General features: G+C 37.3%; 1 protein-coding gene and 1 pseudogene across 2 annotated transcripts; one reads left to right on the plus strand and one right to left on the minus strand.

Moving 5' to 3' along the window:
* Positions 1-4,382: 4,382 nt before the first annotated feature.
* Positions 4,383-8,410, minus strand: LOC133682504 (uncharacterized). Of its 2 annotated transcripts, none has more exons than XM_062105862.1 (5): positions 8,208-8,410; positions 6,235-7,814; positions 6,013-6,038; positions 5,259-5,472; positions 4,383-5,171 (listed from the first exon to the last, which is right to left on the minus strand). In XM_062105862.1, the coding sequence occupies exons 2-5, from the start codon at positions 7,652-7,654 to the stop codon at positions 4,873-4,875; spliced, it is 1,959 nt and encodes a 652-aa protein (XP_061961846.1). In that variant the 5' UTR covers positions 7,655-7,814; positions 8,208-8,410; the 3' UTR covers positions 4,383-4,872. The 2 variants fall into 2 exon arrangements, with proteins under 2 accessions (XP_061961846.1, XP_061961845.1); XM_062105861.1 differs by having other exon boundaries at positions 8,196-8,410.
* Positions 8,411-10,801: 2,391 nt separating this feature from the next.
* Positions 10,802-13,001, plus strand: LOC133682886 (3-ketoacyl-CoA thiolase 2, peroxisomal-like; annotated as a pseudogene).
* Positions 13,002-13,159: the final 158 nt, after the last annotated feature.

The raw sequence follows: 13,159 nt of genomic DNA on the forward strand, positions 1-13,159 counted from the left end.
GCAAAATATAGTGGAGAGTGAGAAGAGCAGGAACAGAGGAACACCATCACTGAAGTTCACCACCGTTCCCCACCGTTCCCACCGCCAACCAGACTTCACCGCCGCCAAAGTTAACCTCCTCTGCCCTTCTCCTTCTCCTTCATTCAACAGTGAAGAGTGTATAATACACTCTCCACTGTTCCCGGCAAGCAGAAAATTTTTATTCGGGTAAAAATGTGTTTCAATATTTTTGTTAGTGTGGAGACGTAGACTATAATAGTTGTGTGGTGTAAAATTAAATGATAAAGTATTATATCAGATATTATGTTTTATTTGGAAAAAAAATTGTTTAACATGATTCAATTGTTTATTTATCTAGGATTATACATGTAGAAGAAGCACGTTTAAATGCAATATTCAATAAAGCTCATGATGATGATTATGATAACATAATGGATCGTGTTGTTGATCACATTAATTATCGTGGTGATGATGACAATGGTGGATCGGGAGGGGATGGTGATGATGGCGCAAATGATGATGACGATAATGATGACGACGATGATGATAGTGATGATGATGAAGAATCGTTTTGGAAGCGAGAATTTGATATTCAAAAGTTAGCTTTGTGCACAGCTAGGGCTTGCTACATGTATTATGTTAATTATATGCATAAAAAACCATGCATGGTTTCATACAATACAGGCATGTGTTGGTTAACTAAAGTTTTACGAGGACATTGGCAACGATGTGTCAACATGTTTAGAATGGACACATCAACTTTGTTGAGCCTGTGCAGTGATTTAGAAACAACGTATGGGTTAAAGCCTTCAAGAAGGATGAGTGTGATTGAAAAAGTTGCTATATTTCTATATACAATAGCACTAGGAGCATCAAACAGGGAGGTTCAAGAGCGATTTCAACATTCGGGGGAAACTGTTAGTAGATGCATTAAAGAAGTCCTCGCAGCCATATGTTTGTTTGCAGTCGATGTCAGAAAACCAAATGACCCGAGTTTTACAAGCACCCTACGAGAAATTGCAATGAATCCAAGATATATGCCTCATTTCAAGGTAAGAAAATTTTTTTATTAGTATTGTCAGTATTTAATACAAAAATTCTTTTATGCATTTTAGTAAGTAACGTCATCATATTATCGATGGTTTTTTTTATCAGAATTGTATTGGTGCAATTGATGGAACACATGTGCGGGCTTGCATATCAACCATAAATCAAATTCCATTTATTGGAAGAAAAGGTGTACCGACTTAAAACATAATGGTTGGTTGTAGTTTTGACATGCAATTCACGTTTGTGTGGGCAGGATGGGAAGGCAATGCCCACGATACATGTATTTTTCATGAGACTATTGAGAATATAAATATAAAATTCCCTAAACCACCAGAAGGTAATACAACATAACTTGTTATGTACTTATACATATAAAATTTGTTTTTTATTTACTAATTACATGATGAATGTTGATGTTGTTTCTAATTACAGGAAAATACTATTTGGTTGATGCTGGATATCCAAATGAGTATGGTTATTTAGGTCCATATAAAGGTGAGAGATATCACTTACAAGATTTTAGGCGTCGTGGACAACCTAGAAATCGGCAAGAAGTTTTTAATCGTGCACATTCATCGCTACGTAATGTCATAGAATGATCTTTTGGGGTATGGAAACAAAGGTGGAGGATTTTACAAAACATGTCTGCTTATCCATACAAAAAACAAGTTGAATTTGTAATGGCATCCATGGCACTACATAATTACATTAGAAGAAGATCGCATGATGATGTTGCATTTGCAGAATTTGATCGCAATCCCAATTATGTTCCTGATGATATTTTACCAGATGTTGTTACACCTTCTGAAATCAATGGAAACAGTAGTCAAGGCAGGATGAATTTCGTACGTGATGGGATTGCAGATAGTTTAATAGAACAATAAAACATAATTTATATGAAGTATTGTTTGTTTAATGATGTAATAGCAGTAGTTAACTCTACAATATTTCAATTACAAAACAAGAATATTAATATGTCTTTTATAGTTATTTTAGTACCTCAATTTGAAAAGCTTGCCTGTTTGGGATTATGGTAGCAGTGGCGGTTCATAGTGCTTTTCATTAACGAAGAATCAATATAATATTTTTTCATGTTGTAAAAAATTAATTTTGAGACCGGCACACGAAAACGATCTGAAATAGTAAAAAAATCAAATTACAAAATTTTATTCTGAAAAAAAAATTTAAAAATTTTTGGGAACACGGTTTGCACCGCATAAACAGTTACCAAACACATTAAACTGCTTTTTGTTCAACCTCAATTTCAACCACAGTTTTAACCAAATATATATTTTTCCAAACCAACCTCAACTAAAAGTGCTTTTTATAAAATAATTTTTTTCAAACCCCAACCACAACAACAACCTCAATACCAAACACATTAATGTGTTTAAATTTTTTCATTTGACCTAATTCTTTTTTTACATAGTTACACTTTAGTGTGTTTTATCTTGCTCATGCATGCATGTTGAATATTGATGAATATCTTCGTGCATCACTAGTTTATTTATGATATATCGCTCTAGAATGCATACATATGAAAACTTGAGGTTAGGTAGGGGAGTAATGATACCCTATAACTTTCATTCAGAGTTTAAGTTCATGAAACCATCTGGCTCTTTGTTAAGTGATTGATATACATACCATTTCACCACCTACCAAGCCTTCATATTACTTTCATGAGGGTAATCATTGGGATAGTAAAAGACTCTTTTGAGACTACATAGTGTCTACCTTAATGTCTTACGTAAAAAGATATAGAACCTGCCTATAAGCTATTTGTTCCATAAATAAACATTGTTGCATTAATACATGCTTAACCCTAAAAAGCATCTTGAATTGCGGGACTTAAAGCTAATAACATAGCCAGCATTAAAGAGATGACCTCTATTGAATATGGGTTGGATTCTGAAACCCTACAGTTGTTAGAAGAGGGAATTGCCTGAGATTGGTTGATATTAAATTACTATCCATAAAAAATGTGAGTTGCTCTGAAAATAACTTGAAGAAGCTCATCTCACACATGAAAAGCATTCGCGGGGATGAGTTTTTGAAGAAATATGGGAGGAAATTATGAAGGCGTCCGTGCAGAATTCAGCAATTAAAGCCTTGATGCATTTTGGAACCTCGAGTACCGGTGCTTCACTTTTAGAAATATAGACATGTGTTCTACTTTAAAAGAGTATGGTTTATTGATTGAATTCCTTCAAAATCTATACAAAGTTTACTTCCACCAAATACATGACAAAATGCTAACTGAATTGGCCGAATTGATCAAAATTTCAGATCTCCATAAGATATTGAAGAAAAATGCTACTAGCATAAAATGAAAGATGATCAAAGCGGTATTTAAAAGAATGAAGAATAAATCTAGTTTTATTGAAGAAAATAGCAGAATACGGCTTTAAGAATCTTAAGATTGATGTTATTTCTAAATCTTACATGAATAATCAATTTAGAAATGAATGCAACTTTTGTTATATAAAAACACTAGGATAAATCCATGATCTCTCATTCCATGTTAGTTGAGGAATAATCAAGAATATATTATAGTCTTGTATTGATACATTATAAAACGAATTTTGAATTTTCTTGTAACTCTTTTTTTTATCCTGATCTCTCATTCCATGTGAGAGAGCAACTCCATCCAACTTGGTATTAATTGTGCACAATATTTCTTTTATTAGAATGCTCAAACAGTAACTTGGATTAGGAGACAGTAGAAAAGAATTACATCTAAAGGGAAAGGTTCACTCATGAACCTTTCTGTCGCTAGCTTTGTCAGACCAAACACATTTTCATTCTCCTTTTTAACAGAGGGAGATTGGTAGATCTTGGCAGATGTTAACCACCGCTTGTTGACGACTGACAAGGTAAAAATGACACCGGGACAGCACAATAAAGAACAAACCTAAATGTCAGACATGACTGCCTCTTAGAAGATGAACTCTGAGAAACGCAATTGTATATCAAAGCTCAGGAATGAAAAACACTGTTCTGAGAGAATATGGAAGGAAAATTGGAACACCCAAGTTGTTCTTCTCTCTTCTAGCCATGCATTATTCTTCCATTTTCAGCCTAATGCAGGATATGACAGACCCACGTCATTCCCCTCATAACAAGCCACCAGGGAGACCAAATGCATGGTTCTACTGTCTTTTTCAAGCATAATGTCAGGATATAGTTTGATTGCCATCATAAATGTCAAACCACTCAAATTGATCGCATTAAAATATCAAAAGCCAAAGACCAAACTTGTGTATACATGACAAGTAAAGCTGATGTGAGGTCTGATGATGTATTTCTGCATGTAACTGTATGTGTGTAAATAATTATTAAGCATCTAAGTTTGAAGAAGTATAATCCCCTCCAGTTAAATCTTTTATTTTTAGCTTCTGATTCCAGATATTACAGCATTACTCCAGTTTGCATGGCACTACATATGGAGGATCAATAGGGGCATGCTGGAGTGTGGTCAAGTCCTCTCAGATTTGCACTCCGAAAAGCAGCAGAGGCTGGGCTGCCCCTTTCTCAACCTAAACAAGACCTCTGTCAAATCTCTCACACAAGTTCCATCCACAATACCTATTCTGATCATAGGAGGAAAGCAGGCAATGTAAACAATTTCAGGCAGGATAAATACCAAAGCAACATTCAGGCTATACAAAATTCGTCTGCAGTCCATTGATCTGATGGAGGATTGATCGTCAAAGATTTCAACTTGCTGCACTAATGTCAACCAGTAAGATAACCAGCACATCCTGCGCACTGCCTATCTCACTTTCCATTCCTAGCATTTTCTCAAGAAAGCTTGTCCCTGAATCACTTGGTATTCCAGACTACAGAAGACCCACTTTTTCTGAATTCACATGGACAAAAACCATTCATGGCCTTCCCCATCAGAGCCATGGCAGCAGTGCTAGGAAACTGCTTCTTCTGGAAGTCTAGTGCTGCCTCTGAACTCTCTGGCTTGGAAACTACCACAGCTCCAAGATTCTTTTTCGGAGATGCAGATGGATTATGAAACCACCTCTGAACCCAAACATGAGACAGTGTTATTTCTTGAATTTTCCTTTCTGGGTCAGTTGAATAGGATTCAGCATTCCTCTGTAACTCTGCATCTGACATAGACACTTTACCATCAGACTCGCTTGTCTTTGGTTCTGAAATAGTCTTACTATGTCTTAGCATTTTGTTGAACAACTTACTAAGTTTCTGGTGGGATGATGCTTCTTCAACTTTGGAAGCACTTGCTTTGAGACGCTTAAACCATCTGCTGCAGGGGTCCAGTCTCACAGGAGTGTCGGGGCAATCACTAGATTTTGAATTTGTGGAGTGCTCGGCATGGGGAAGGAAGCATGGCATCCAAACTCTGGCTTCTTGAGGTGCTTGTCTCCATGTTTTCTGGTGACCTTGCCAAACCTGGAAGTACAATAAGTTCATGGTTTATATCAGGTAATTCGGTGTTCATCTGTCTGCCCTTGGTTTCTTGTCTGACTGAAGGCATTCCAGCTTGAGAAGCTGGCAACTTCTGGACCTCGTTGATGTCCTACAAAGTTTATAACTAATCATGTGAACAAATGAGGCGACGGCCTTGTAAGCCTTTGACTCTGGAAGTTTTTACAGAGTTATGAGCTCTTACATAAATTCCTTGGCCTAAACCAAAGAGAAAAACTAACAAAACAAGGCAAAACACTAGTAGAATATAACTATTATTTGTGGTGGCATGATTTCAAAGCCTAAAGGTAAAAATCCACCAAATTCCTGGGTGGCAATGGCAACTAAAACAGCTGTGTGAAATGCTGACCTAACAAAAGTAAATGAGTAGATCAAATACGTTGTCTATAAACAATGTGCATAAGACAATGTTTTTACCTTCACTAGTTTTTGTAAATGCCAGTGACCTTAGAAAATCACTAGAGGGGACACTATAGCTTAGAGATCAGAAAGGAGTAAAGTTACCTTATCTGACTGCAATGAAGCCACACCTGTAACACGAGAAAAAAACTCACTAATTTGCAAACTAGGACTACACTAAAAAGATACAAAACTCATGAACACTGTTCAGATTAGGTAATTATATTTAGCATCTTCATCTGAGGGCTGTGCTCCAAAGCATAGATTGTCAACACTACAGTCTAAGATTTAACTAAACCATCCATATAAGATATGGACCATACATACCAGATAGATGGTTCTCACAGAAAGCATCCATGTCCATGGTGTCAGTTTCAGCAGATGAATCACTCTCTTCATTGACAGCAGAAGTATTGGCATTCTTAGTGTTTTCTTTTCCTTCAGCTAATGAATCATTCTCCTTAACAACTGCAGAAGTCTTAACATTTCCAGTGCTCTCTTTTCCTTCACTCCCTGTGGAGCTGTCCAGAGGTAGCAGCTTCACTCCTTGCTTGACATGGAAACCAAAATCCGGAGATATTGCAAGGAGTTCAGTCACCATTTTTCCCTTAATTTCAGTGGATATTGCTGACTCTCTAAACATCTGAGCACCATCAGGTAAGTTCACGTCAGTCTTTTTTTTTATGAAAAAGCGATGAGTGGTCTGAGTGTACGTCGGAGGACCTCTAGAAAATTCTTCAATGGAGTCTATTGTAGCACGTATTCTCATTGTCTCCCCATCATGAACGGAGGGCAGTGTTGATAGTGCATATGATCCATTATATAATTTTTCTAATTGGCTATCACCTCTGGTACTGATCTGCCTAGGAAGTAATTCAAAGTCAGAACGATTTGGCATCATGTGAAATGACTCTCTTCGCTGATAATTGCTTGTTGAGGGATCACGAAAGAGAAGACCTGCATTTTTATTCATTTTCATCTCATGAACCAAAGATGTAGAGCCTGGTTCATTAATGTGATCTAACCTAGAGAAAAAGGGGTGAATTGGAGCCCTTCCAACTTCAAATTCATATGGCACAATATCTGGGGTTGACCTTACAAAATCATCCTGAACATGTGCAGAAACAACTCTGCTACTCCTTTCTAGAAAACTATTAGACTTGACCCGCTGCTCTGGAACCAAGTTGAGATCTTCAGCCTGAAACTGAGATTTTCTTTCTTGAATTTCCACCTCAGGAAGAGCCTGTGCCGGTATTGAGGGTAGGTGATCCTCATTTCTCCCGAGGGAAACATCATATTCAGAATTGGTACCAATTCGTGACTTTAAGACTCCTTCACGATTGCCAGAGGACACATCATTCTCCGGATATAAAACACTCTCCCTATCTTGAGAAGGTTTGAACATCGCAAAAGAAGACTGTCCCTCAAACATTTCATTCCTCAACCTTTTCGGACTCATTGTAAGGTTATCGTTCATGACGTTGATCCTTTTCCCCATGTTTACTTCTCCAAGTCCCGTGACAAATTTAGAACTACCAGTTTCCATCTCTGGCCCACTAAGTAAGCTGTGATATTTGTTACCATTACCAACTTCCGGAGGATCATGACCTAATTGTTTTGAAGCTTCATTTGCTTTCCTGCAACTCGCGCGCGTCCAATGAGAAATCCAAATAGACTGGCACTGCTTCGTGGACTTTACGGGAATATCATCCCTATCTTGATATGACTGTAGCACGCGATCAGACATGATGAAGTGGGATTTACAGAAGAATGCTTCAAAGTGTCACAGAATTCCTCCAAGGCTATTCACGTGAAGATGCAGTCAACCAAGTTAAAGTTCCAGGCTTTTTGATGGCCTGCTTCAACCGGGCTATGGACCTAGCCACCACACCAGCAATCATAACCACCTGACGGTAATTAAAATGAATATAAGAAAATAAACCCAATTTGTCAAAATTATCTCAAATTTGCAAACTTTAAAGGTAGCAGCGTCACAACATGTGAATCGTCTCATTTTCATTTTTTTCCTAACTTTTTATTCAAAAAGCAAATAACAAAAACAAGATTTCACTGCAAGCATCTAACTTTAGTACATGTTAACCAAGAACAAAATAAATCCCACTAGAGGAAATAATAATAATTAAAAAAAAAAAAGATCTCCACTTAAAACAAACTTACACTGCGAAGTACAAACCTAAAGGTCGAAAAAGAAATATTACTTTATCTATATTACTTACACGCTCATTCATGAACACATAAAAAGGGGTAGAATGTGTAAGCAAGCTTACAGTTTTATCAACCTCTTCTCTGATTCCCTCTGTAATCACAGATCCATGGATGAAAACATCACTGGGGTGAAGATCAACTTCTTATTAACTTGAAGCCCTTTTCGGAGGGTCTGTAGAAGAGAGGAGAAATGTATGAAGCGGATGAAGAAGAAGAAAGAATCTAAGGAGGGGTTGGTTGGTGCTTGAGTTGCTTCGAGTCTGTGTCTTCTTTTTGCTTTCTTTCTTCTTGCTTAGCCACAGACTCATAAGCCGACGACATAAAACTGACCCCACTTACCTGCACTTTTCAATTCCTCTTTCCTCTATTCTTTTTTATTTTAATATTTTGGCATCGGATTTGCTTTATTTAAAAATAAATAAATAAATAAATAAGCAGCAACCATAAATCACATGACAATTACGTTTTTTTTTTCATGTCATTCCTAAATTATAAGCAAAGACCACAAGATTTAGCGTAATAAAGCTTTTACCACAACTAAAGTTTTATTAAGTGGATATTAAAATCCTCAGAAAGCTGCAGCCATATTAGTTAGTGTTCTAGGATTCAATCTTACGTGCCAAACACCATTTAATTAGGGGTATCATCTCCATTGTTTGAAAACAATGGATGTATGTATTGATACTTTAATGCATTGTAACTTACTGTGTAAAATAATTAATTGTTTCAAACATGGCTGGAGTGCCAGCGGCGATGCCTCAAAAGTATGGTTTTTGCATCAACGAACCATGCACAACCTTTATATAATCTATTATTGAAGACAATAAAACACAATTCAAGTTTTGTGCTTCTAGTCATCGTTTGATTTGCTGTCGTTAACAAGAAAGTTATTTGGGTTCATCAACAGCCAGACAACCGCATAATTTTTTTATTGTTTTTGTTCTATGCATGAGCATGATTTTTGGGCTGACATGATCTATATAAACATCAGCACAAATGGGTGGAGGCGGAGGGAGGGTCTTCATAGTTTGGAGATGGTAGAGGGTTTTCTGTCTCATCGAAGATGTGAGACACAAACAGATCATATTCTCTTTCTGCGTAGACGTAAGACTTAAGGTATTCTTGTTGATTGGTTTGATTTAGTTCTCGTAGCATTGTGTCAGGTACTATGTACTTGTCGAAACAGTTTTCAGCAGTGGACTTGTATGTATCCATTGCCGGTCCGTGGCAACACTATAACACGTTGAACATGCAAGGCACCGCCATCTTTTGAGAGCGTTTATGCTCACAATTTTCTCCTTCACTGTATAATAATTGCTCTGCATGAACAACAAAAACAAATGAATAGCTTTTGTGAGGTGTTTATTTCAGTAAATACAATTTACTACAGCCAAACCCTTCCATCCAGCGGCAGCAGGAGCAAATCTCGCAACGCGCTCCTGTGTTCGTTTATGAGATCCGCGGTGTCCATGGGCATGTTATTGTATAAGTCCTCAAGGGGCGTAGCGTGGTGGCAAACGGCTTAAAATCTGCACAGCGGGTCTCGAGTTCGAGTCAGGGCGTGCACCTCTTGTAAGAGCTTGGGACAGCTGGGATTTTACTCACTTACCTGGACCCACAAAGTGCGCTTTCCGAAAAATATAGTTTCCTCGAATCCAAAAAAACAAATGTTATTGTATAAGAACCAAAAGAAAGGCATCACTGAACAAACCCACCAGCTAGCAAACAAACAAATTATGAGCAGCCATATTGAAGAATAATTATTCACATCCAATTGGAGCACAGCTCAGGTAATCCATGAATATAACAGTTGTCCATCACTATAAATTAAGAGCTTAAAAATCAGACAAGTATCCATGCTTACTTTCTGAATGAGCTCAAAATTAGAACCCACCCGTCCCTCCCATTCATTTGCCAGATTAAAACCAGACCCATCAAGAACGGCTACAAAAACCAAAAGAGACTGAGACAACACATACAATCTGGTCAAGACGAGCTAAAACTTTGAAAACCCATCACTTCCTACACCCAAAGAGCTGGGTAAGAGGTCCCCGGAAAATTATGAGAGGAGGTCAAAAAATGCTGCAATTCCAAGAGAAAAGAGAAGCGAGTGGCTTTGACAGATCAGAGCATTTACTGCCGTTAAATGCGCAATGATAATAGGCTGTGTAATAACCCAAAAACTACCAAACAACCGGTGAACAAAGATGGGTGCAGAAAAGCAAAAGAAAAAACACAAAGTCCAAATTTAAGCTGCCCAGGTAGACCTCGCATAGGATAAAAATGTCCCAAGCAGATAACAAACAACTCTCGCATAAAGGCATGAGCATGTGAGAAAACTGTTCATCTACAGTGCTTCTGCCCCATGACAAACAACTCTCAGTAAAGCTGCTTATCTACAGTGTTTCTGTGCCATAACAACAATAATAAATAGTAAAAAAGGATGTCTTTTAGTTTTTAGTTTTTTTTTTATTTTTGTTTGATAATTGATAGTTAATAATTAGCTTCATGCAGAAGCATATGCAATATCAAACCTGATTTGGAGTGAAGTTTAAGTTCCGGATAAGGGGAATAATTCGGGTTAATTGATTTTTAAAATAAAAATAAAAAAGTTATCATTTTTAAAAATTAAAAGGTATGTTTCTAAGTTTGATTTTTTTAAAATCTGGATCCAAGAGAAGTTGGGGATATTGTTGTGGGTTCAGTATTGGCTCCAGGATCTCAAAGAGCAAGTGAATGCAGGATGGCTGCATTCTATGCTGGTTTCCCTGGTATGTTTCTTAAATTGCATCTTTCAAGGGCTATTGGTTGCATTACTACTTTATGTTTGCTTGAATGGATTTTGAATCTGGTCCAGAAACTGTGCCGATAAGGACTGTCAACAGGCAATGTTCGTCTAGGCTTCAGGCAGTTGCTGATGTGGCTGCTTCTATCAAAGCAGGGTTCTATGAAATTGGTAAGAAAAATCCCTTGAACTGCCTTTTCAATAGTGTATTATCTCGATGTCATGTTAATTATTAGGCTTTACAAATTTTATCATTTCATTTTAGGCATTGGAGCTGGGCTGGAATCCATGACAATTAATCAAATATCATGGGATGGAGATGTGAATCCAAAGGTATATCTGCTCCTCTTCATTTAATTTGTTTCAGAAGGTTTGTTGATGATTTTTTTTAGGGTTATTTATTATCTGGATTGGATTTTTAAGGTTATATTGATTATGGCATCTAAAGAATTTTCAAAAAGCCCAAGATTGCCTTCTACCCATGGGTATTACTTCAGAGAATGTTGCACATCGTTTCGGTGTGACAAGGCAGGAGCAGGATCAGGCAGCAGTAAGTGCCATCGTTCTGCTATGCAGTATATTGCAACGTGATTTGTTTTATTAATATTCTTAAATTGTTGTTTATAGGTTGATTCTCATAGGAGTATTGTTAAATTGTTGTTGTTAGGTTGATTCTCATAGGAAGGCTGCTGCTGCTGCTGCTACTGCTTCTGGCAGATTCAAGGATGAAATCATCCCTGTCGCTACAAAGGTATATCTAGTTGAATGTATTGAGTAAAAAATTAGTCATTTTTGGCTAAAAAATTGAAAATGTAATCTGTTTTTTTGTTGGCATTTTTCTGTTTGAAGATTGTCGACCCTAAAACTGGTGATGAGAAGCCCATTGTAGTATCTGTTGATGATGGGATTCGCCCAGAGACATCAGTAGCAGGTCTGAGAAAATTAAAGACCGTGTTTAAGAAAGATGGGACCACCACTGCTGGTATACCTCGCGGGCCTTTTCTTTTTTCATAGTTGGTCAGTTTATTTCAATCCATTTGATCATGTGGTGGCTCTTCTTCAGGAAATTCTAGCCAAATCAGTGATGGTGCTGGGGCTGTGTTGCTCATGAAAAGAAGTGTTGCTGTGCAAAAAGGACTACCCATTCTTGGTGTATTCAGGTATATAATTCCTAGAAACTCAGTGTATCTCTATCATAATGTGCAATAAATCGAATGGTAGCTGCACATGGATGTGGTGGACAACAACATTATAAATCCAACAAATCACAGCACGAATTCTAGAACCATTTTTTTTCCGTTTTATTTTGCATTCCTTAACAGGGAGAATGTGGTTGTTGGATGAATTTGCTTCGTATTTCCCGATAATAATCATTTTATGAGGAAATGTTAACCAATAACCAGTTGGCATGGAATCTTCCTTTTCCTTTGATCTGTTTATGTTTGTTCAGAACTTTTTAACACCCGATGAAAGGGGTATTGAACTTTTGAGTTGAAGGTATACGACCTCATTCAGAGCCAAGGATTTTGCTTCATCCATTCCCCCACAGCTCGTTTGTTCTGAAGTTTAGGGAGATGGCATTCTGCAAATGCATATCTTTTTATTTTGCTCGAGACAACAATGTTTAGTAGTTCCTTGCCATCTATTTTGTTGGATTTCATATATAACAATCAATGATGAGAATAAATTAAAGAATTCTCCTTATTTTTCCCATATAAAATCTATTTTGGTCATGCAGGACATTTGCAGCTGTTGGTGTGGATCCTGCCATCATGGGTGTAGGCCCAGCTGTTGCAATTCCAGCTGCAGTGAAGGCTGCTGGTTTAGAACTTGAGGATATTGATCTTTTTGAAATAAATGAGGTTAAAAGAAAATGAATACTTTACAGTTATATTCAGAATCAAACACTCCTTCCAGTTTTAACTAAAATTTGTTGTTTCTCGTCCAGGCATTTGCTTCCCAGTTTGTATATTGCCGCAAGAAGTTGGAGCTTGATCCATAAAAGATCAATGTCAACGGGGGTGCAATGGCCATTGGACATCCTCTGGGTGCAACAAGATCAATTTTCCTTGTGGAAAATTGAAGTTAAAATAAATACACTCTAATTTCTGGTGATAAGCTAACAATCCTGTAATAGATTATAGATTGGAGGCAATTTCTTTTGCTTGGGTCTGGTGGGAGGAGGATATTTTTTTGTAGCCGAAGTATCTACGGGTTACGGGTTCCTTGGGAAAATATGTT

Source organism: Populus nigra, chromosome 2, assembly GCF_951802175.1.
Source record: "Populus nigra chromosome 2, ddPopNigr1.1, whole genome shotgun sequence".
In the NCBI taxonomy this organism is placed as follows: Eukaryota; Viridiplantae; Streptophyta; class Magnoliopsida; order Malpighiales; family Salicaceae; genus Populus; species Populus nigra.